This window comes from Carassius carassius, chromosome 39 (genome assembly GCF_963082965.1).
Source record: "Carassius carassius chromosome 39, fCarCar2.1, whole genome shotgun sequence".
Lineage (NCBI taxonomy): Eukaryota > Metazoa > Chordata > Actinopteri > Cypriniformes > Cyprinidae > Carassius > Carassius carassius.
Window position 1 is genome coordinate 29,134,576 of NC_081793.1, and position 26,626 is coordinate 29,161,201.

General features: G+C 39.4%; 1 protein-coding gene across 4 annotated transcripts in view; it reads right to left on the bottom strand.

Moving 5' to 3' along the window:
• fmn2b (formin 2b) overlaps positions 1-26,626 on the bottom strand; it is a 42,258-nt gene that overhangs the window by 11,763 nt on the left and 3,869 nt on the right. For 3 of the 4 annotated variants that reach the window (XM_059531496.1, XM_059531497.1, XM_059531494.1), the window contains exons 3-16: positions 22,347-22,510; positions 19,482-19,632; positions 13,942-13,959; positions 12,725-12,786; positions 10,010-10,998; positions 8,890-9,031; positions 6,740-6,827; positions 5,093-5,154; positions 2,629-2,720; positions 2,390-2,519; positions 2,051-2,197; positions 1,909-1,968; positions 1,686-1,806; positions 805-897 (exon numbers count right to left, since the gene is read on the bottom strand). In XM_059531496.1, the coding sequence (XP_059387479.1) occupies positions 805-897; positions 1,686-1,806; positions 1,909-1,968; positions 2,051-2,197; positions 2,390-2,519; positions 2,629-2,720; positions 5,093-5,154; positions 6,740-6,827; positions 8,890-9,031; positions 10,010-10,998; positions 12,725-12,786; positions 13,942-13,959; positions 19,482-19,632; positions 22,347-22,510 (2,319 nt within the window). The remainder of the gene's footprint in view (positions 1-804; positions 898-1,685; positions 1,807-1,908; positions 1,969-2,050; positions 2,198-2,389; positions 2,520-2,628; positions 2,721-5,092; positions 5,155-6,739; positions 6,828-8,889; positions 9,032-10,009; positions 10,999-12,724; positions 12,787-13,941; positions 13,960-19,481; positions 19,633-22,346; positions 22,511-26,626) is intronic. The other variant, XM_059531495.1, reaches the window with a different exon arrangement.

A 26,626-nucleotide genomic window follows, 5' to 3' on the forward strand; every position in this document is an offset into this window, starting at 1 on the left:
GAGAGAGCAAGAGAGAGAGAGAGAGAGAGAAGAGAGAGAGCAAGAGTGAGAGAGCGAGAGAGAGAGAGCGCAAGAAAAGAGAGAGCAAGAAGAGAGAGAGAGCAAGAAAGAGAGAGCAAGAGAGAGAGAGAGCAAGAAAAGAGAGAGAGAGAGAGAGAGAAGAGAGAGAGCAAGAGTGAGAGAGAGAGAGAGAGAGAGAGAGAGAGAGCAAGAAAAGAGAGAGAGAGAGCAAAAAAGAGAGAGCAAGAGAGAGAGAGAGAGCAAGAAAAGAGAGAGAGAGAGCGCGAGAGAAGAGAGAGAGAGCGCAAGAGTGAGAGAGAGAGAGAGAAGAGAAGAGAGAGAGAGGCTTCCTCAGAAGTGCAGGGGTCAGCAGGGGTCATGACTCAAGGTGCTCTTTGACAAATTGAGGCCGGTAGTAGTTAAGGGTTCGACACCATGAAAAACCACAAATCCACACACACACACACACACACACACACACACACAGTACTCCTGACAGACAGACAGACAGACGTGTGTGTGTGTGTGTGTGTGTGTGTGTGTGTGTGGACCTCTGGTCCAGGGGTCAGAGACTCAGATTAATGCTACTCCGGGGTCAGCAGAATCTCATGCTCGCGGCTCTAGAGGTCGCGACGCTTCTGCTAATAGCAGTCAGGCCTGTGATTTTCACCCGCGGCAGCAGAAACGCCGGCGAATGAAGCGGATTCTCAGGAATCCCAGGAATTCCCTCGTTTAATTGACACCAGTCACACTGAAGGAAAATCCCATCATTCCCACATTCACTGCATCATCAGACTCACTCACCTTCAATCACAAACACCTCCATCCTGTCTTTAAACGGCTGCAGATGCTCTTCAGAAGAGACCGAGCACACCTTCTCCACCTCCGCAGTGGATGCTGGGAAATACAACATTTACATTGAGTAAAGAATCCTTTCTAAATACACACGACACACACTGGGCCTCATTCCTCAAACACAAACACAAGTGTATGACTTGATGAACTGATTCTGCTTGTTTCATGAACAAACCCCTTCAGATTTACATTCAAAATGGCAATCATGAAAAAAAATCATATTATTCTGATTTCTGAAGATCATGTGACACTGAAGACTGGAGGAATGATGCTGAAAATACAGCGGAGCATCTCAGAAATAAATTACACTTTAACACAGATTCACACAGAACACAGCTGATTTACAGTAGAATAATATTTCACAATTTTACTGTTTTTACTGTATTTTTGTTTTATCAAATAATTTATTTTGAGGCATTCTGGGCCCAACACACAGCATTATCTGAAAGGTCTGTCTGGAGCGGATCGGTTCACTCCGGATTAGACGAATCAAACACGTTAACCTGTGAACCTCAGAGAATAAAGAGAGCGAGGGGAAAATACACTTCCTTCCCAGAGAGCGAGCTTTCATTCTCTGCTGAAACATGCAGCAATTAGTCCAATTATGTTCACGGGAAACAGTCTGGGCAGAAGCCATTAGACCGGCCGGGTTCATGACTCGAGAAACAAAACACAGAAAACACCAGACTCATCCAGCGATAAACCAGTTTGATTAGCAGATGGTTATTTTCCTTTAACACTGATGTTTGCAGGGTGTTCTGGGTAATTACATGATTCTGTCATATTCTGATCTCTAGTCAATTCACAGTAAGCTGTTTGTGTCTTTTTACCTCTCAGATCTTTCCGGAGTCTCAGCAGATCTTTAGTCAGGTCCTCAAACTTCATCTGAGAGGCTTGAAACAGGTCGTGAGGTTCTGGGAGAGGAAACACACACGTCTCCCTGCCCGCGTCCTGAAACACACACACACACACACACACACACACACACACGAGGACACTCAAGGCTTTCTGAAGATGTTCTTGTTCTATGAGAGCATCATAAATTAATCTCACCTCATCAAAGTGTCTCAGGTAGTAAGCGACGATATATGACATCAGACTCTTACTGTTGTCCTGAAAATCACAGGAGAAAACCCACGGAATAAATCAAGAAGTGTGATAGCGTCTAAACTGTGTGTGTGTGTGTGTGTCTTACGCTGCTCTTGACATCCTTGAGTTTGGGCAGAATGTCCAGCGTGAAGCCATCTGCCTGTCCTCTGGTGCGATTCCCTCCGTTCATGAAGTTCCCGAAGGCCAGAACCAATCCGAGAACCTTCAGCACTCCAGAACCGCTCTGAAGAGCCTGGAGAGAGAAGCCCGGAAACTGGATTCAGGGACAAAACCGGACTACATATATGTGTGAGACATCGGTTATCCATCATTACTGGATTCGAATCAGTGAGCAGTGAGTTATCTGACCGATTCACACCAATGATGCTTGATTCACCAATTTGATTCAAATGAATCGATTGCCGTTGCAATCGTACTGAAGTACCTTGCAGACTCTCTGCAGAATCTGGAGTTTGCGCTGAACAGACGAGATGCATTCAGTGAAGGTCGACTGAAAGAGAATACAGAAGACTCGTCCGGAGAAATTAGGAATCTGGGAGAGCTGATGGAGAAACCTGTGAGGATCAAACAGATCTATTAGAAGTGTTGAACAGCAGATGTTTTGATCAATAAATTCAATCAGTTCCATGTTTATATGAACTGTGTGTGTGTTTTTAGCCTCACTGTTCGGGTTTGTCCAGAGGTTTGTTTCCTTCTTTGTCTTTTGAGGATTTGATGTGTTTCTCGATTTTCTCCAGCTCATCATGCTGGGCTCTCTGAAACCACAACACACAACTAAACTGTAAGCGCACAACTCAAAAACACGGAGGCTTCTGGACTATGAGCTGACAGAATAAAACCGTGACTCATGGGTCAGAATACAGATCAGACTGTCAGAAAGTCGGTCAGACTTGTGTATTTTACACAAATATGCACGCTGGTGTTCTTTGCGTTTAGCCACATTATTATTAGAGTTTGTTTGAGTGTAATCAAAGTCATTAGGAAACCAGTTTCCAATAAAAGCCACAACGTCTCTCGAGTTTCCTTCTCGCTGAGCTAAAGAACAACAGAAATAGAGTTTCAGGGCCGCAAATTGTGAAAGTACGACAAACAACCAGATGTGACCGACAGACACACAAATGACAGACAGAAAGAAATGGACGGACAGACAGATGGACAGACGACAGAAATGATGGAGAGACAGACAGACGGAGAAAGAGAGACATGCACCGCATCAGCAACAGACCCTCATCACGTGATTCTGTGTAATTATGTGAAGATCTATTAAATATGGGAATGAATGCGTTTTTGAACAAATCAAGTGAGTAAATGATCAAATGACTCCTAAATAAAAAGACAGCAACTTTCTTCACTTCTGAATGAGTGCTTTGAATTAAATCCAGTGAGTGAATAATTCAGTGACTCATTTATGAAGGCAGTCAGCTTAGTTGCCGAACGAATCAGTTATCTGAACGAATCGTTTTGAATGAATGATTCAATGACTCACTTGTTAGGCCACGATTTGCTGCCACCTATTGGCTCTTGTAGTTTAATATTTAGAGTATCATTTAATTTTTTTATATTTCATATTTAAAAAAACATTTATAATGAAAAATATGGTCATTCTTTAATGCAATGGTAAATCAAAATAATTATTTTCAAAATATTTATTCCTAAAGCTACTTTTTCTTTTCAAATGTTTTTCTCATTTAGCATAATTATGACTTTAAATGATCTTTTGCGGTAATTTCAAAGCCAAAGTTGAAGTAATAAATTTAGGCTAAAGTTTTCCCGTCTTATGATCACTCACTACGTGCGTAAGAGAATCAGTTTCTCTGCGAGCAGAACTGCAGAACGAATACCTTCATAAACACAGCAGCCGAGATCAAACGCAGCGAGACGCACAGCTGAGGACATCAGGAAGGTGATCAAAGACAGAAAACGGCTCTCTCGCTCTCAGAGAAAAATGAGGCTAAGACAAACACGTTCGTTCAGAAGAGTGTGTGTACGGCTCAGGCGTGAATATAAACTCTGGAAAAGTCTCGGGCTCCATTAAGCGTCATCAGGAGATCCATCACAGCACATATACACACACACAGCACTTCAAACGCGGTGATTAGACGCTCTGCATCCCATTTACTGCGTTCTTAAGTGTAAATATAGTTAATATGAAGCAGCTTTCAGCGCTCGGCCTTCAAACACAAACTCAAAGGCAGATATCAAAAGACAATATACAGATACGACACGAGCGGCAGGACTGACATCTGCACACGGGCCAGACGGGAAACTCACACTCAGAAAAGCAGAGAAAAACACATTAGAGCCATCATTAGGTGCATTACTGCAGTCTGACTGTATGTTTTTCTTTTTTTTGCCATTTGAACAGGTCTGGATTCCATAATTACGGCGTGAGCCAGACAAAAACATCTTAATGTTTCTGCCTCCGCTGACAGAAAGACTCTCAGAAGAATGAATCGCAAGTCCTCTAATGATTTGGCACATGATGCTTTAAAATAAATAAGTGATATTTATGAAAAAGCAGCTTGCATACTGAAACAAAAGCATTTTTTTGCTTCTTAAAGCACATGACTGAATGCTCTGCTCAAATGGGGCGATTTTAAACGCATGTCTTTATGAGACACAGCGTTCATTCCTGCAGCGATGCTCTCTCAACTTTTGAAATTAGTAGATTTCAGGATTCGGCATGTGCATGATTTAGAGGTTTAGCACGATCTGAGGATGTTAAGAGCACATTACATTTATTAGGGGACTGTTCTAAATATGAGCAATTGTGATGCATGAAAACAAAACAAAACAAGGAGAGAGAGAGAGAGAGAGAGAGAGAGAGAGAGAGAGAGAGACAGACAGAGAGCGAGAGAGAGAGAGAGAAAGAGAGAGAGCGAGAGAGAGGCAGAGAGAGAGAGACAGAGAGAGAGAGAGAGAGAGAGACAGAGAGAGAGAGAGAGAGAGAGACAGAGAGAGAGAGAGAGAGAGAGACAGACAGAGAGCGAGAGAGAGAGAGAGAAAGAGAGAGAGCGAGAGAGAGGCAGAGAGAGAGAGAGAGAGAGAGAGAGAGAGAGCGAGAGAGAGAGACAGACAGAGAGCGAGAGAGAGGCAGAGAGAGAGCGAGAGAGAGGGATCTGCTTACGTTCTCGTAGAGCGCCTGTAACGTCTCCAGATCAACCACAGTGTTATCCAGATTCAGGATCGCTGCACACACACACACACACACATTACAAAGAGATTCACACATTAGACCGGAATCAGCAGCTGAATCAGATTTAAAAACAGTAGCCTCATATCCCTTTAGACTTCAACATCAATGATTCAAATAATGTATATTTAATATTCATAAATATTTATAAGTTAAACAAAATTAATATACTCAGAAAAGTTACAGCTGAGTTTTACAGTTCATTTAGCGATGAATAATCTTCGGTTGCAGATCATAGATAAGATTCTTAGTAGAAAATGTAAAGCTTTTTAATTTGACAAATGGTAGCAGGGTAGAATAGAGCAGAATAAAAAAAAAAAAAAGAAAATCCTTTTTGTTTTTAAATGCATCCAAAAAGTAAAAAAATAAAATAAAAAAAAGGAGTGCAAACCTTATTTTATTAATGAGGAATTTATGGATGGTTGAAAATTCCCATAAGTGGTTGAAAAAAAACCAGCATCACAGCTTTCAAAAGCTGCATAAAAATTCAACATTTGTGTGTGATTTGAACGGCTCTGAGTGTGTATTAGGAAGGAACGCAGTCCGTGTGTAATTAACACCATCATGACATCACATGTCTGCGTTCGATTTGAGCTTCACAACATCATACGACAGACGAGGCCTGAATTCCTCACACACACACACACACACACACACACAGAAACCGTGTGCATGAGAGCTCGCAAACGCATAAACACACACTGATTAGATGGAAATCAAGCACAAGTTCTGCCGGCATTCCAAGCACATTTCTGTCTGAGACGAGAGACATGAAACATGAGTTCATCCGACCAACATCCCATCATAACACAACTCTGATATTACAAGAAATAGCAATTTACACTTAAAGACACTCGTCTGGACCATCTGTGACAGACACAATTACACAGCAGCACATGGACCAATGTTATTACACTTTTAAATCTGAATGTTAGTTCATGTAGGAGTTAGTCTGCTTTATGATTAAGTATCATTCCAGATAAAACGACTATATTAATGGTGTGAAAAACAATGAATAAAATTAATACAATTTATTAAAATGTATTTATTTTAAACTAATTACATTTAGTAATGTTAATTTAATGAAATACATAAAATTAGACGAATGAATGTTTTAAAGTTTTATAAAAGTTAAAAAATATTTTTTTAAAAACTGTAAATCTGGCCTCACATCATTAAAACTCTTATTTTAAGTGGGTGCCCTGCAGCATGATTGATTACTAAAATTATGTTTGAAGGAAGATATTTCTAAAAACAAGTCCAGCAGGGATCTGAAGGCCTGAGAGGTTCATGTTTAGGGTTGACCTGCGGCCTATCAGAGCATCAGGAAACCCTCGCTGCGCCCAGAGAACACGTCAATGCCCAGACACCACACATTCAGACGCCAGCGTGGAAAAGAAAACAGGAAACGAGCTCGCCAGAACAAAACCTCAGCCTTACGTCCACCTCGACCCGCCGGTGACCGCAAACCACTCGTCACAAAACACGAACAAACATTTAACTCCAACTACAGAGTAAATATGAAGAGGCAGAATAACAGAAAGCTGTGCATTAGAGGAGAAAAAGACAAACGGTTCTGACCGTGCTGAATGTCCTTCATGTCGAGATGTAAACTGGACATCAGGATCCCCACGGCCTGAGAACGCTTGGTGTTCAGCAGCTTCACCACCTACAACACACACACACACACACACACACAGTCATTAAACCCATCGAATGTGGGAGTAAATATAAACCACTTGAGGTGCTCTATTATCAAGTCACGCATTAAAGATGCTGTCAGACACAAAGATGAATTACTTCCAATTACTAATGTGAAGCTCTGATCCTCATATTTATTAAACAAGACTCAATGTCGGACGAGTGCGACAATCATCAGATCACTACAGCGTCTGTGTGTGTAATTGCATCTATTTGCTTATTACGTCTTGATTTGAAAGGGAAAGTGTTTTCGGCTTGAAGAACAAAAGCCAATTCATTGAGCTGATCTTTATCGGTCATGAGGACAATGAGCTGAGAGGTGATGAAGAGCAGAGGAGAGAGGAACCAAGCCACAATACAGATCTGGATCCTGAACAACAATTCAGCCGATCTGAAACCGGAAGCTGCCGCAGAGGAGAAGATTCCTGCAGAGATCTCCAGAACCGCATGAGAAACGTTTGTTTTAACTCGACCGGAAACTCTGGCAAACAAATGAGCTTTAAAAGACTCTTGATGGTTTTTTCTGCTGTTGATTCCGCTGCCAAAAACACAAAGCAGACAGAAGCAGAGCCATGCAAGCGTCCACACGCTCTCTCCATGCTTCTAATCAACCTTCAAACCTTTCCTTCCGCAAAAAATGCCAGCTATGAGCAATCGGCGGAGAAAAAGCGCTCTTATATTGCATGAACCCTGAATAGGTCACATTACAGAGTAAAATGCAACAATTATCAACTGCAGGCAATTAGACCAAACAAAACATGTTACTCTATCAAAGAAAAATGTTGCCGGGCAACTCCTGACAGACACGGAAACGAGTCTCCAATTATTTCACTCATTATTCCGTCATGTTTAAAACATGAGAGCCAAAACACGGCTGCTTTTAGTCAGTTCAAAATCTGCAGACTATTTCTGCTTTCTGAGACTGGCTGGACCTGAAGAATTGTTATAATTTCACCCAAAATCGTATTGTATCGATCAGTGACTAATCATTAATGAGTGAGTTTCAAAAACTGTAGAACCAATGTTATTAGAAACATTGGTTCTACATTAATTAGCTCATTAAACACACATACACAAAAAACTTAACATTGATGCAAAAATTTATCTCATTTCAATATATCTATATTTTATAAAAATTATAAGAACCTATAATGATTGGAATGAATGAATTTAATTCTATTTTTAACTCATGATTGCTCAAAAACAGTCAGAGGTTATGAAACATACATAATTCTAACAAAAAATGAAAAAACAACTAATATTACTCTGAAAAAATAATTTTACTTGGATAAACTTTTACTTTCACATGACAAAAGTCATCAGACATGAATATAATTACATTAATAATTTTACGAAGTATTTTTGGCACCGAATGGTGCTCCACACAAGCCCGGGTCAAAAATGACCCGAACACGAAAATGATTAAATCGCTTTAAAAAAAAATTGTAAAAAGATTGTAAAAAATCTGAAAAAAAAAAGAAAAGACATGTATTATGAGGTATTTAAAGCATGCATTTTTTAGAAATGTTAATGCATTTCTTCCAGTCAAATCAGATCCTGATGTGTACGAGGGTTAAACCGAAGCAGCCGCTGATTTTCCGGACGCCTCAGACATGACGAGAGCATCACTGAAGGACACGGCTCTCCAGAATTACCATCTCAAACACCAACCAGCTCAAACAGCCTCATTCCTTCAGGATCAGAGGAACCCGACATCTCCCCTTTTTAATAAACTCGATCCGTCCCAGAATGCACTGCTGCCACATCCTCTCAGCCTCCAACCGCTGATGGTCAGACAGACGAGACACACAGGGAACGCTTAGAAAAAAAACCTGTGTTATGTTAATGGAGCAGTTGTAAATATGCAAATGCAGAGCTGGACTACCATTAGTGCGGTTAACCTCCGGTCTGTTCACAGGAAAGCATAAAACATTCTGACTCGGGGGGGAATAAAGCAACATGCCCCAAGAAGCCGTGGTTTACAGTGAATTTATAACAGCTAAGGGGCTTTTGCAGACATAAACGCTCACCTGCTTGGTCTTTGACCTGCTGATGGTGTCTGAGAGAGGCTTCTTCTTCTCTTTCACTGCTGTTTTGGAGAAGAGTTCGACAAACTCATCAAAATCCACGGATGGCTCCTCGATCTTATCCCACACAACAGAATGAGAATCCCTGCAGAGGAAAACACCTGCTTTACCAACAAATTAAATATCTGAAGAGGAATATGAATCAAAGCAAATTAGACACATTTCGAACATTAACTGCTTTTAATTTAGCTCATCTGATTAGATGTCGCATCTCTCTGGAACACTTGATTGTGATTGGTCAGTGATGTCGTTCTGTAAACTGGGTAATTGATTAATTCCTCCATCGCTCGGTTTGTTTAATGTCTCTCTTATCACAACACTATTTCTGCTCACAGAATAAAATTGTTTACACTCTAATCAACGTTCACTGTGAAAGACTTCATGATTTGGGCGGTTAACGATGTTGCTAGGGCAAGGCATCCTGGTTGCTAGGGTGTTTTTTTCCTGTCCAACATCAAAAGTGAATCTGGTGAATCACACACCCCATGTGCAGGTGAAAACAATTAATAAATGCAGTATATTTTTCAGAAAGATAATTTATGTTCTTATTAATGTCAGGACTATTATTAAAATATTTTGCAATGATGCAGTTAATGACAAATAAAAAAATTCTCACCTGAACGCTAAATATATTTTTATAAAAATCAAATAAAAAATAGTTCTGATTATCGTCTGAAATCGAATGCACATTCAACGTGTTAAGATTAAACATTTGCATCTGTTAATCACTTACACTTATTTACATCGATTGTGAGAGTCACTGGTTTTTAAATCAAGGTGTTGCTAGGGCATGGCATCCTGGTTGCTAGGGTGTTTTAGGTGCTTTCTTCCTGTCTGGCATGAAGAGAGTGATTTTCTGGTATGTAGATTATTATTATGATTCAGCGGGTGAAAGCCTTATCACTCAAATCACCAACTATGAGCACTAGTGAGCAACAGTGATGCCTCATCAAACACCCCTAAAAACTACAGTGACTATGGTACTTTGGCCATCAGCTTGGTAATTTGTGTAAATCAGTGCAAAATAAAGAAATGACTGTAAAAAAGTGAAGCAGTGCAGTACTTTTTGGTGTGCAGCTGAATACGAGTCCAGTACAGCGGTTTCATGGGTCTCGGCGGCTCCACCAGGCTTTTACGAGGAGGTTTCTCCTGTGCTGCTCCTAACGCGTACAGACCCATCGGGAGCGGAGGAGGCAGAGAACCCAGACCGAAGGTCAGGGGAGGACCTGGAGGAGGAGGAGGTGCAGATATACCTGGAAGAGGAGGTGCACCCATTCCCGGGAGAGGAGGAGGCGGAGGTGCACCCATTCCCGGGAGAGGAGGAGGCGGAGGTGCACCCATTCCCGGGAGAGGAGGTGGAGGCGGAGGTGCACCCAATCCCGGGAGAGGAGGTGGAGGAGGAGGTGCACCCATTCCCGGGAGAGGAGGTGGAGGAGGAGGTGCACCCATTCCCGGGAGAGGAGGCGGAGGAGGAGGTGCACCCATTCCCGGGAGAGGAGGCGGAGGTGCACCCATTCCCGGGAGAGGAGGAGGTGGAGGAGGTGCACCCATTCCCGGGAGAGGAGGCGGTGCAGGAAGAGCGCTCATTCCTGGAAGCGGAGGTGGAGGAGGAGGTGCACACATCCCGGATGGAGGAGGAGGTGGAGGAGGCACTGAAGTGCCCGGCTGCTGCTGACACATGCACACAAACGCTTGAGAAACACTCTCAGTTTCTGATGGCAGTGAGGAGTCACTCCTTCCGGGCCCCTGCACCTCCACAGGAGGCACTTTAAACCTAAAGCTCTCGTCCATAGGAGACGTCTGCACTGATTTGGCCTCCAGCGGCAGCAGCACAGTGTTCTCTGTCTGTAGGTCCACATGGCAGACGTCTGGGAGGAGGCGCTCCTCTCCTCCACACTCCTGGTCTTGTGTCTGCACCTCCTGCTCCAGCAGAGGCTGCTGTTTCTCCAGCTCAGCAATCTTACAGCGCAGGTCTTCAATGGTCTGCTCCAGCTGCTCGATCACGCAGACGTGCTCCTGCTTCAGATGCACTGTCTTTATCACCGACTCCTCCTGCAGAGACAGAGACAGGCGTGACGAAAAGCATACAGAAACAGACATAAACCTGGGTTTCTCTTCCACTGGATTCACACAGTTAAACGAGTTTCCTGTGGGAAGAAACAATGGACAATAGATTGACTCAACTGACTCAAAACATGACAACAGATGCCCGCAATCCTCCGAATTCAGAGGCTTCACAGGACCTAATAGAGAACAGCACTGATGTGTAATGAGAAACACGGAGAGAATGAACAAAGAGTGAGCGTCACCCAGCTTGTCTCTGACAGACGTTTTGAATGAGTATACATGATGCCAGGCTAAAATTTTAATATATATGTATTTAATAATAAAAATAAGATACTTACTTTTTTTTTTTACTATTCAAATAAAAAAACATTTACAAAATTTTACAACATTTAAGAAAATAACTTGCATGATTGTTTTATACTCTATTAATTACTCAATTGTGTAAAAATTTCCAAATATAGTAATAATTTGATAAAATATTCACATTATTAATTATATTAACATTAATGCAAATTAGTCATTAATTGTGTGCATACAATTAAATAATTGTATAATAATTGTTTGAATTTTATTTCATAAAAGCTTATTTAAATGAAAACAAAATTAAATAATCATAGGTAATTAAATCAATTTTATATTATATGTAAACAATTATTCATAGTAATATTTCATAAGTGTTAACTGTATATAAAATTTTGCGTGCATATATATATATATATATATATATATATATGTGCGTGTGTATATAAATATATATGAGAAAATATACATTTACCAATAATTTATTAAAATTAATTGCATCAATTAATAAATTAAATAATATTTTGTAAAAAAGCATTTACAACATTACATAATAAATAGGTGATAATGTGTGTAATATTAGTATTTATATTATAATAAATGTGTATACAACGGTTTCAATTAATATAGAAATTAATTGTGTGTTTGTGTGCAATATATATAAAATTTGGAAAAAAATATTAATTAAAAAAGTTAATTTAAATAAAGCATTTAATAATGTGTGAAAGCATTATAATTAACACTTGTGTGCATGTATATAATATGAAATAGTGTAAAAGCTTTGTTAGAACAGAAGGTCCACTAGCTGTCTGTAGTAAGCGTCTGAGGGACTGAAGTATGCACTGATGCTGCCCTCTGCTGGTAGTACACACTGAAGCACACTTCTCCTGAGCTCATGACAGATGTTTATTTTCTGTTTCTGAAATTAAACAAACTTTGGGAACGATTAAACATTAGTCCAGCAGCAGGGCACCGAAACAAACACCACAATCAGCCCAATAATGGCTCAATATGGAGCACATATGGAAATGAGATCAATCAAGTGATGAATTAATCATGAGACGAGCTTCTCAAGCGTCCCATGCATCCATCAGCTCCAGACAGACACTTTCTGCATTTAAAGACATTTCACTCAGATTTATCATGAGGACTTGTGACGATGCTGCTTCAACCTAAATAGTAAAAAGTACCATGGTATTACCACGCTTCCTGGACAAATATATATATATACAGTACAGACCAAAAGTTTGGACACACCTTCTCATTCAAAGAGTTTTCTTTATTTTCATGACTATGAAAATTGTAGAGTCAGTTTGTGTCCAAACTTTTGGTCTGTACTGTTTATATATATATATATATATAATACTATGATACAGATGTGATGTAAAGAGAAAACAAAACAAGGGCTCACCTGAATGTGCCGGATTTCTTCTTCCTGTTGTTTCTTAAGGTCTGAGACGATGGCCTGATGCTCTGAAACACACACAAACAGTGCTAAACACTTTAAAGCCGACTGGAAATATGAGTCTGTGATTATGAATGAAGCTTCAAAACAATCAGTTTCATTCTGCAAGTGTGATTGTAATCACATGCAGTCACAGAATGAACACTAACTTCATGAGCACTACTGAAGGATGTACAGATGCTGTGCATTAGCCCATACTTAGACCGTTTATAGTCTGATTTTAATAAGCATTTATATATAGAAAGATTTTTTTTTTTATAATTGTGTCCAGATGTTTGACTAAGAATCTCTGTGAACTCACAAGACATGGCACAAGGGATGATGGGCAGAAAAACACTCATGACACTGATCTTCAGTATGCAGCAAGTTATTATGCTGAGTTGAGGAAGCCAACTTTCTGAAATGCTACATAAACAACTTTTCTAAATGCACGGACTCGAACTCCTCCTAGAGTTTAAACTCTAGAACCACCAAACTCAGGACAGAACTCCAGACGGATCTGAAGCTAGGTACTCTATCATTTCAGAACGATCCGATTTATGGTTTTCATAAAACGGAAGATTAAAAATCATAGAAATCCCATAGACTTACATTGACAGAATGTTCAGATGAGCCAAGACTATTCAAACTTAAACTCCCAGAATGCCTTGAGACTAAATGAAGCTTGCTCTCTATTTACTATTTTAATCAATTTAGACACAATTAATACACATCTATCTATCAACCATCCAGACCAACCTAGCAACCACCCCGAGTACCCTAGCAACTGCATAGTAACACATTAGCAACAACCTATCTATAATTTCTAATCTGTTTTTTAATAGACTATTTGTTTTCAAAACATTCAGACTTTAATTTTTAAATGCAATCTATTTCAGACTAAAAACTGTCAAACTAATAAAACATTTGAAAACTTTAAACGCTCTGGCCTGGCTTTCTCAAGCCAACTTCTCGACGAACTTCATCGAGTGATCTGTGTCCTGTATGATCGGGTGAGTGATGTGAATATGATCCGTGCTGCTGAGTGAATGATGAGGCTACATTAGATAACAAACATCAGCATGCAGGAGATAAAGTCTAAAATGAGTTGTTGTAATATTTCAGCCGGTGACAGTGAAATAGGTGGAAGGCACAGATGACACGAGTGTGACCGAGTTACTCACCCTCCTGCTCCTCAACCGCTGCAAATAAAAATAACCCAGTTTAGATATTCAGAACCCTCTAGAATTAAACGACACCGCAGCACAGGCTCTCTGAAAACACACAATCCTGTTTCTGAAGACACAGTGGATCTAATACAACCCGAATTCCGGAAAAGTTGGGACGTTTTTTAAATTTTAATAAAATGAAAACAAAGACTTTCAAATCACATGAGCCAATATTTTATTCACAATAGAACATAGATAATATAGCAAATGTTTAAACTGAGAAAGTTTACAATTTTATGCACAAAATGAGCTCATTTCAATTTTGATTTCTGCTACAGGTCTCAAAATAGTTGGGACGGGGCATGTTTACCATGGTGTAGCATCTCCTTTTCTTTTCAAAACAGTTTGAAGACGTCTGGGCATTGAGGCTATGAGTTGCTGGAGTTTTGCTGTTGGAATTTGGTCCCATTCTTGCCTTATATAGATTTCCAGCTGCTGAAGAGTTCGTGGTCGTCTTTGACGTATTTTTCGTTTAATGATGCGCCAAATGTTCTCTATAGGTGAAAGATCTGGACTGCAGGCAGGCCAGGTTAGCACCCGGACTCTTCTACGACGAAGCCATGCTGTTGTTATAGCTGCAGTATGTGGTTTTGCATTGTCCTGCTGAAATAAACAAGGCCTTCCCTGAAATAGACGTTGTTTGGAGGGAAGCATATGTTGCTCTAAAACCTTTATATACCTTTCAGCATTCACAGAGCCTTCCAAAACATGCAAGCTGCCCATACCGTATGCACTTATGCACCCCCATACCATCAGAGATGCTGGCTTTTGAACTGAACGCTGATAACATGCTGGAAGGTCTCCCTCCTCTTTAGCCCGGAGGACACGGCGTCCGTGATTTCCAACAAGAATGTCAAATTTGGACTCGTCTGACCATAAAACACTATTCCACTTTGAAATAGTCCATTTTAAATGAGCCTTGGCCCACAGGACACGACGGCGCTTCTGGACCATGTTCACATATGGCTTCCTTTTTGCATGATAGAGCTTTAGTTGGCATCTGCTGATGGCACGGCGGATTGTGTTTACCGACAGTGGTTTCTGAAAGTATTCCTGGGCCCATTTAGTAATGTCATTGACACAATCATGCCGATGAGTGATGCAGTGTCGTCTGAGAGCCCGAAGACCACGGGCATCCAATAAAGGTCTCCGGCCTTGTCCCTTACGCACAGAGATTTCTCCAGTTTCTCTGAATCTTTTGATGATGTTATGCACTGTAGATGATGAGATTTGCAAGGCCTTTGCAATTTGACGTTGAGGAACATTGTTTTTAAAGTTTTCCACAATTTTTTTACGCAGTCTTTCACAGATTGGAGAGCCTCTGCCCATCTTTACTTCTGAGAGACTCTGCTTCTCTAAGACAAAGCTTTTATAGCTAATCATGTTACAGACCTGATATCAATTAATCACTAGATGTTCTCCCAGCTGAATCTTTTCAAAACTGCTTGCTTTTTTAGCCATTTGTTGCCCCCGTGCCAACTTTTTTGAGACCTGTAGCAGGCATTAAATTTTAAATGAGCTAATTAAGTGGATAAATGTGTAAAATTTCTCAGTTTAAACATTTGCTACGTTATCTATGTTCTATTGTGAATAAAATATTGGCTCATGTGATTTGAAATTCCTTTAGTTTTCATTTTATTAAAATTTAAAAAACTGAATGGGAGAGGGAATTGATATCTGAACTGAAGCTCAGCTCTCTAATAACTGCATGAATCTGAGAACTAACACAAGCAAAGTCCTGAAATCCTGAAGAAAATCCACCTTCGGAGACTAGACTCAATATTATATCAGGCCCAGCCATTTTATTTTCCATTTTAAATGAGGTTTGTTTTTTTTGTTTTAAGCTGTGATGTGCATGATTTAGCGGTTTTAATCACAATTTCTTTTTATTATTATTAATATTAACATCATCTATAGTTCAGTAAATATTGCAAAGGTAACATTTCTGATTTTTGGCTTAGTACTAAATTATAGAAGAGACATAAAATAAAAATAAATAAATAAAACAATCCGAGCAGCTGAGTCCTTAGCCATCTTCAAGAATCGTCTTAAAACACATCTCTTCCATCTTTATTTGACCCTCGAACTCTAGCACTCACTATTCTATTCTTAAAAAAAAAAAAAATCTAAATACCTTTCTAATCTTTTTGTATTTTTCTTTTCTTTTTTTATACAAATATATTTATTTATATTTATATATATATATATAAATATATATATAAATATGTATATATATATATATATATATATGTATATGTATATATGTATATATGTATATGTGTGTGTGTATGTATGTATGTATATATATATATATATATATATATATATACACACCTATATATATATATATACACACCTATATATATATATATATATAAAATATATTGGAGATATAATTAGAATTAGGGGTGTGCACGGATAGTCAAACATTCGAATATTCGTTCTGCTCTATTCGATAAATAAAAATTATATTTGAATTTCACAAAACCTAATTTGGTCACTTTCTGTGATTCTCTACGGCATATTTGGAGATGTATGCAAGGAAAAAATAATTAATGAATGAATAAGGGGCTGTTCACATGTCGCGCTTAAAAACGCTAGTCGCGCCGCTTTCTCCTTCTTTCCAAAGCGCTCGGGCAGAAGCGCTCCTGAGGCGTCCGCCGTTGCTAAGCAACAATGACACGCTCTCTCCATGAAGATGCGGAAATTTCAGCAAAGGAAAAATCGCTTTCAGTAGCTCTGCTACTAAATTTATTTCAAAATGGCAATCCATATACAGCTATGATCAGCTGTTCCTGCATCTTGGCTGAGGTTTCAACGATGTTACGGGAAAGGAAGAAGCTGAATGTTTAGTTCTTGTCACATGACCTGCGGTGCGCTTGCAGCATTCTGAAAAGTTGAGATGTTTTTAACTCGATGTGGTGCGTGCCTGGAAAAAACGAGCGCATCGCACCGCTTCCATTATGAGCGTGCATACCGCGCGCCTACATTGGAAATAACGAACTTGAGCGCTTAAAGACGCGATAAGTGAACGCCCCCTAAGAACTGCGGTCTTCTGCAGTACTTCAAATATGCCGTGCAGAGTCACAGAAAGTGACCGAATTCAAGAACATTGTTGCAGCATCTCTCAAGCAACGAATAAACACCGCTAACTTGGAGAATGCAGTGAAAACTCCTCTTCTCGCGTCTGCCCTAGACCCTCGCCACAAACATCTCAGGTTTCTCGATGAAAACATGAGAGAAGTAAGAAAAAAAAACCTTTTTGAACATTATCAGAACATTTTCCTTCTACAATAGCCTAATTGCTGCAGGCTGCTTTTCGTTTTGTCTTCGTTCACTTTTTTTTGGGCTTTTAATCTGTAGCTTACTTTTGTTTGTTTGCAAGCATTGTTAAAGGTTTTCAGCTACAAAACACGATGTGTAATGTTCAAGCTTATTGTGTGTAAGCTTGTTCAAAATGACGGAAACAATAAATGTTGCTGAAAAATAATGTTGGTCTCATTAAACTTAATTTAAATAAACTAATATTCGAATGTGATATTTGCGGAAAACGCCCTTCCCTAATTAGAATATCATCAAAAAGTTGATTTCACCAATTCCATTCAAAAAGTGAAACTTGTATATTATATTCCTTCATTACACACAGACTGATAGATTTCAAATGTTTATTTCTTTTAATTTTGATGATTATAACTGACAACTAAGGAAAATCCTAAATTCAGTATCTCATAAAATTTGAATATTGTGAAAAGGTTCAATACTGAAGACACCTGGTGCCAAACTCTAATCAGCTAATTAACTCAAAACACCTGCAATGGCCTTTAAATGGTCTCTCAGTCTAGTTCTGTAGGCTACACAATCATGGGGAAGACTGCTGACTTCACAGTTGTCCAAAAGACGACCATTGACACCTTGCACAAGGAGGGCAAGACACAAAAGCTCATTGCAAAAGAGGCTGTTTGTTCACAGAGCTCTGTGCACATTAATAGAGAGGTGGAGGGAAGGAAAAGATGTGGTAGAAAAAAAGTGTACAAGCTATAGGGATAACCGCCCCCTGGAGAGGATTGTGAAACAAAACCCATTCAAAAATGTGGGGGAGATTCACAAAGAGTGGACTGCAGCTGGAGTCAGTGCTTCAAGAATCACTACACACAGACGTATGCAAGACATGGGTTTCAGCTGTCGCACTCCTTGTGTCACACGACTCTTGAACAACAGACAGCGTCAGAAGCGTCTCGCTTCAGAAAGGACTGGACTGCTGCTGAGTGGACCACAGTTATGTTCTCTGATGAAAGTCAATTTAGCTTTTCCTTTGGAAATCAGGGTCCCAGAGTCTGGAGTTAGAGAGGAGAGGCACACAATCAATGTTGCTTGAGGTTCAGTGTAAAGTTTCCACAGTCAGTGATGGTTTGGGGTCCATGTCATCTGCTGGTGTTGGTCCACTGTGTTTTCTGAGGTCAGAGGTCAACACAGCCGTATACCAGGAAGTTTTAGAGCACTTCATGCTTCCTGCTGCTGACCAACTTTATGGAGATGCAGATTTCATTTTCCAACAGGATTGGCACCTGCACACAGTGCCAAAGATACCAGTACCTGGTTTAAGGACCATGGTATCCCTGTTCTCAATTGGCCAGCAAACTCGCCTGACCTTAACCCCATAGACAATCTATGGTGTATTGTGAAGAGGAAGATGTGATATGCCAGACCGAACAATGCAGAAGAGCTGAAGGCCACTATCAGAGTAACCTGGGCTCTCATAACACCTGAGCAGTGCCACAGACTGATCGACTCCATGCCACGCCGCATTGCTGCAGTCATTCAGGGGAAAGGAGCCACAACTAAGTATTGAGTGCTGTACATGCTCATACTGTTCAGTTGGCCAAGATTTCTAAAAATCCTTTCTTTGTATTGGTCTTAAGTTATATTCTAATTTTCTGAGATACTGAATTTGGGATTTTCCTTAGTTGTCAGTTATAATTAGAGGTGCACCGATCAAGATCAGCCGATCGTTAATGCGCATCTCGTCAGTAAAGCCGGTTCTCTAATCAGCGGTAAATTCCATCAGGTGTGTGATTTCACATAGAGCAGCTGTTTCTACACAGAGCTGTCGTTAACTGACTAGCTGCGCAAATAAACGCTGATAATGAACGTGGATTTGCGCAGCTAGTCAGTTAACAACGGCTCTGTGTAGTAACAGCTGCTCTATGTGAAGCATAAAAAAAAAAGAAATCATAATATTTAAAATATAATAATGACCAAAATAAAAAATAAATAACTAAAAACACAATATTATTGCAGGCTAAAACTAAATTACAACTTGTATAAAAAAAAAATTTTTTTTTTAAATTGTGTCCCTGTTCCTGGATGTCACAACTTTAATAGAGGAAAAACATGGAGTAACAGGGCTGCATATGAGAAACGGGACACAGCTGAATAATGTAGTGTGTGTGTGTGTGTGTGTGTGTGTGTGTGTGTGTGTGTGTGCGCGCTCATACCATCCTCTGTGTATTTGGGTCGGGGCCCGTCCTCGGCTCCTGGTCTGGTCAGGGGCCACAGGTTCTTCAGGTGTTCTGGCAGACGTCCCTCCAGATGCTCCAGAGACGGAGGCGGCTGACTGACGGCTGCCCAGGTGTACAGCTGATCATGCTGCAGACGCAGGAGAAAACACACACACAACCTCATCAAAAACACACACACACCACAGGAGAACGCTTCCCTGCGAGCGGACACAGGGTCACGAGGGAGGAAGCTCAATATTCAGGATGATGGATGAGGATTCGTATTCTGACTGTCGGCCTGAGACAAACACAAACACAGCATGAGACACATCTGCTGCCGGGAATGATGGGAATGATAAACCTTCTAAATCACGGCTTTCATCAACGGCACAGAACAAGTAAGTAAAATTAATTGTAAAGTAAACAATCACAATTTAAACTACTTATACATTATAAATATTCCAAATTAGTCTAGACTTCTTTCATTCTGAATATGAACTGCTCTGGAGCAGAGTTGTTATTGTTAAATAAACCATTGAAAAACTGAAATGCATATAAAAATGTCATTATTCTTCAGCAGATAATACATAAAATTAAATTAACCTAATGAACAAACCCTTTATTAAAACTAATAAAACCGGCAAAGTACACCAAAAGTGAATCTCATCAATATTATTGGCAACTAAAGTATGATAACTGAAATAACCCTGAAACTGAAATAAATAAACTTAGTTATACTTTATTTATATATATAATTTATATCCCAGTTAACTGTGAAGGCAACATTTAAAAGTTTTTAGTTTGAGTTGAATTACTTGAATTAATAAACTAAAACTAAAAGAATGAAAAACTTAAAACTCTTGCAAAAAAATAACATTAAAAATCATCTACATTAATTAAAATAAACCTTACTGAAATAAAAAAGAAAAGTGTTATACATTAAGCTGACACAGCAACATTTCTAATTAAAGTACTAAAGAGTACTTCAAGTGTAGTCCTTAAACTAAACCTGTGGAATTCTAGAACTCATAATATACTATAATAAAGGTACTGAAATAACACTGCACTGCATCCACATGAAGCCCAGAACCTCACGATAATCTTCCAGATAAACTGAAGTCAGATGTTAATCGTCTGTATGAACTCAGACCTGCTCGAGCTCTAATGAGTCCAGCTGTGTTCCTCTGTCCTCTCCACATCCACTGATGAACTCTAGAACCGTCCCATCAGAGGACGACCCGCCACATGCGGTCTCCATCCTCTCAGCCCACGCTTATCGCCATGGCAACGGGCACGCGTGCAGCGCACACGCATGCATCCTCACATCCGTGACGCAGCAGACACACGCAGCTGCAGCAGTGTGTCGAGACGTCCATGTTCTCTCTGGAGCTGCTGATGCTGATGCTGATGCTGCAGTGAGATCAGGTTGCTTTCTGACGCAACAGCCTCTCTCTCGCCCCAGCAGCACACAGAGAGAGAGAGAGAGAGAGACTGATGACGCCTGAAACCGGTCAGCGGCGGACGAGCCAATCACAGAGCCACGACTGTAAATAAGTAATGAAAACGCTGAACACACACTTTGGTCTCACACACACACTGCAGCAAACACACACCCTAAAATAAACAACCACCCGTCACTGTAACCGTTACTGATTCACAAGCCTCCGACCAGATTCCAATTTTGATTTGATTCAATGTTGAATCATCTGGGAATAATAAGACACATCTGCTCCAAACATTACTGCTCTTTACACATCTGTGACCCTGGAGCACAAAACCAGGCATTAGATTTCTACATCCTCTGAAAGCTGTGTATTGTTGTCTATTTCTACAAATATACCCAGAGACTCAAGTGCTGTGCTGCAGGGACACAGTTAGGCCTAAAATTGAAACTTACGTAAACAGTAAAACTTCCAATTATTTGGATTAATAAATTTAATGAACTAATAAACTAGCTTACTAATGCAGATTTTTCACGCATGCATAAAAAAACCGTTCAGCTTTCTGCACTCAAAAACATGAGTTTATTAAACATTCGTGCCTGCTTGATTTTATTTATACAATGCATTTATTAATATAGCGTAAAATCATGTTCACTGTGCATATTTAGTTAAAAATTATCAATACGGTTAGCTGTGCGACAAGCAATTTTATGACATTTGTAAATCCAACCATTTGCATTTATTGCTGATAAACCTGATTATTGTGCATTTAAAACACAATCATCATCATTTCCAATATGGATATCTGACCCATTTCAATTACGCATGACTGACAAAAAAGCTTTTGTTTTGTTAATTCGCACAGTTAAAACCAAAATTATTTTAACCCAAATGCATAGCAATTTTATATGCAATTCAAATCTAAATTTTAGGACTACTTATTTAAAAAATAAACATTCAGGCAAATTTTCTCTAGATATTATATTAGCCATTATAAAAAACACACACAAACATTGGGCCACTCTAACTGAAATAGAGTGTAAACAAACTGTGAATGAACATCTGTATAAAATCAGTAAATCTCATAATCATGCCATGGTTCATCAGTCATTTGATGACCTGTGACCTCAAGCTCACGAATCTCAGCCAGCATATTCAGAACAATCTCTGAAAGCAATCCAGTTTGCTCCCGAGGAACCAAAGGATGACGCAGAGCTATTTCTGGCACAGTAAGAGCCAATCACAAACGAGCAGCAGATCACATGATCCCAGCCTCAGCCAGTAAGAGCAAGGACAAGACGACCTCAAGTAGTGTGTTCATTCACAAGAGTGTGTTCACAAACAGAAGCAGATGCTCAAAACCGAATGCTCGCAGGAAAGGCACATCAGCGCAGTGAGAGTGAAGACTAACGGGACTCACGTCAAACTTGGGAGCGATCTGTCGTCCGCTGCTGTAGGGGTCTCTGAAGCAGTCGCTGAAGGGCAGCAGGAGGCCCATGGCCAGGATCCTGGAGCACAGCTTCTCCGCCTCCTCCGGCTCTCCAGAGTCCTGCTGCTGGAAGAAGCGCTCCAACAGCGTCCGGCCTGCACACACACATTCAGCAGACTCAGCCACTGACGTGAAACGATGCTGGCACATAATGCATATAGTACTCAACATTCACATTTATGCATATAGCAGATGCTTTTATCCAAAGCGACTTGCAGTGCATTCAGGCTGATTTGATCTGACGGTCAAAACGCATGACGAAACTGGATTTAAAATGTAAAATAATCACTCACAGGTGACAACCGGATGCTGCTCAAATTAATGAGGTCATGTGACAAGAATTTAGTACGTCAGCGCTGCTTGATATACTTTTTATACATTAAAAAGAAAAAGGTAGACTGCGTAGAGGAGGGTAGTTAGTGAACTAAAATATTCTCATTACTCTTCAAATAAAATTATATATTAAAATAACTTATTTCAGATAGTTACTAAGGCAACATTTAATTTAGTTAGACCTGAAGTACTAAAATAACAAATAAAATTAGATTATTAACTTTCAGTTATTTTTCATAACGTATATATATATATATATATATATAATGATGATACAAAAAAGACAAAAACAACAACAAGCAGTTTGATTATAAACTATAACAGTATCTCTGAGCCAGTCTAACATCAGTGTTGTTTTACAATAGTCCAAAAGAAGTCCAATAAAGTGCATCCATCCATCATATAAAGTGCCTCACACAGCTTCAGTGGGAGAATGTGCCTCCTGTACTGAATCAATGTGCATTTGTAAGAAAAATATCCATATTTAAAACTTTATAAACCATAATATCTAGCTTGGATGGACACGCTTTATTGGACTTCTTTTGAACTATTGAAAACAATAACCATTCACTGCCATTATAAAGCTCAGAAGAGCTCACTGATTGGATTAGTCTAAAAGAAGAAAGTCATGTATGAATAGGACGGCTTGAGGGCGATAAGTCATGGGGTCATTTAAATTTTGGGGTGAACGATCCCTTTAAACACAAAACATGTAGGCAGTGTACAGTATATGCTGCACATAATGCTAGCAGTTCATTCCAAACAGCATGTGAATCTAATAGCTGCGTTTGAAAACCTGAGCAACATGTTAGGTTTTGAAACAGCTGGCGATTTTAATTAGAAGCAGTTAACGAGTGTGTGTGTGTGTGTGTGTGTGTGTGTGTGTGTGATTGTGAATGAGTCACTGCTGCAGTGCTTCTGCTGGAGCTTCATCTCCTCACCGTCTCCACATTCACATTAAACTCACAGTGAAAATATAAATCATTAGTCACATGATCACGGCACACTCCTGTCATAGCAATATTTGCATAATATCCTGCCTGAACCTTCAGCTCACTGAAATATCATCAGTTCCTGCAGTCATACACCGACACTGTGACTGACACACACACACACACACACACAGTCCTGAGTTTACAAGCCTGATCATCAACAGCTCATTCACTTCATTAGCATTTCAATAAGACCACAGAGGGGTCCACGTTTAAACATGCTGTCAGACAGCCAATGAGAAACAAGCTGAGATGCATCATGGGAAATGTAGTTCTGCCCATTAAACTCAACACATTTGTATTGATGAACGTTATTAAATGTTGGTTTTAATAGAGTCTCACTAGCTTTATTAAGCAGATCTTGGAAACCAAATAAATTTAGCACAAGAACATGCATCTGAAAGACATTGCAGACACGCTGGACAGGAATCAGACAGTGACTCACGGAGGAAGGAGCTCACAGAGATCTGACACAGTGTGTTTAACCCCACGGACCAGATGAGGAGAACAACACACCATGAGAGTGTGTCTAATCAGACGCTTCTCATGCAGAACACCATGCATTTCTTAAAAACACTGGAAATAAATTATTCATGAGTCTCTACTGAATCTATGGCAAAAGAAGCAGCGCTTTATTTGAGCTCACAGACTGAACCGAATGATTCTTTTGAACTGGTTCTTTTGAATCAATCAATAAATCAGAAAGCCGGTTTGTGTGATAGACAAACTAATGAAAAAAAAGAGGCGCTGATTTAAAACTCTTGAAATCTGGCAACCTCATCCATGAAAGCTATGCAAAAGTATCCGTTTCCTATCGATCCGCAGCGCAGCAGGAGCTCAGAAGTCAATACAGTAACGTGTGCTCTGAGCTCCAGCAACCTGCCAGCGTTCTGATTGGCTGAGAGCGAGCATGTGACGTCACCGGATCACACCACACCATCTGCTCTAGAGAACACAACACATTCAGAGATCGTTAACCCGTTCTGGGGGGAAAAGTCAGAACTGAGAAAAGAAAAAAAATGCACAATTAGCTTTTATATGTATTTGGCAGATATAATATAACATAATAGAGGTGCCATTTTTGCTTATATGGCATATCTAAAAAATAAAGCTGACTTAGAAGTCAAGAGCTTTTTAGCAAATATTTAGTCTCTTGAATTGACCAGTTCATACGGAATGAGATGTAAATAAACAAGTGTTTAAGACATAAAACATACATAAACACGCTGAACATTTTTTAATCCGGTCCAGTTAAGAAAACAGTCAGAATGCAGTGTTTACGTTCTCTGTTTTTTCTTGTTGATGGATTATTTCTCAAACGATATTGAAGTGGGCTTTTCAGTCTGATTAAGCCATCGATCCCATTACTCACAGATTCTTTAATTGCATGTAAATGCAGCTCCTGCTGTCAGACGGATTCCTTCAGATCCAGAGCGGTTCATAAGTCTCTAGCACAAAGAGCTCTGCCAGCACAACACAGACAGAGACAGAGACAGAGACAGAGAATATACTGACGAGCAGAACAACAGACAGAGCGCAGCCTTTTATTCACTGACGCTCCGGTTCATCTGCATCTCTCACACGCTGATGCTGCTCAGCTCAAGTGTTGGACTCGGATCAAACTCAACATGCTTCTGTTCACTGCTCAGACACATGACAACATCTCCAGCCATCCCATAATGCCTCTCTACAGGACAGAGACTCAGAATGGAGAACAAATGCACTGCAGACTGCACTGTATATACACTGCCAACCTCTTACAGAAGACAAGAGTGTTACATTTCAAACAGTTGTGTGCTACATTGTTGTCACTTGACCTTATTACATGTTTAATTCAGTTAGTAGCATAAATAAATAGTTACTTTAGAACTTGTGAATTAATTGACTGATTTTGTTTGATTAAATGACACTTGAAATGGAAGATCGAGCACATTGCATTGTGGGATACTGTGTCCAGTGCAAGTGTGCTTATGTCATCCAGACTTCCATGTAAACAGGACATTATAAAGTGTATACTAGAGACTGGTCAGAACCGGGCGGTCACCTAGATTAGTGCGATCAACTAGAATTTAGGAACATTTTACAGTAAGGTTCCAGTTCTTAACATTAGCTAGTTAACAAGCTAACAACTAAATCATTTATTAACGCTAATGTTAACTGGCACGTACTAGCACATTATTAAAATCAATAGTTAACGTCAACTTACAATGAACAGTTGCTTAATTTATTTAATATCACTGAAATTCTGAATCTGAAAGTCTTAGTGATTATGTTGTGTGCTTTTGTGATTTTATATATGACTACACAATTTTACTTCTGTGTTAGTTTATTTCAGTACGTCACGTTAAACTAAATTAAAATGAGGAACGTTGCCTTGGTGAATAACTGAAATCAAATTAAATATTAGTGCTGTCAAACGATTAATCCAAGTTTGTTTACATAATATAAGTGTGTGTACTCTCTATATAAATACACACAAATGCATGTATATATAATATTTAAGAAAAATATAATATTTGCATTTTAAATGTATTTATAATATGTATTAATTATATAAATATAAACATGTAAATATTTTCAAAATATGTACTAAATGAGTGTTTAACACTAATATACACAGAGTACACACACACACAAAATGTAAACAAAAACTTTTTATGGATGCGATTAATTGTTTGCGAGCACTAATATACAGTTTATAAACATATATTACTTAAGTATATTTTATTTCAAGTAATTTTTTTTTTTGTGGTATTAGTTTTAGTTTAGTTAACTATAATAAGCTTGACTGTAACAAATGCCATTGCATTTTGTTATTTTGTGTTTAATATACCAGCACTATTTTTAACAACGATGCATGAAATAGGAAGAATTTAGAGATGCAAC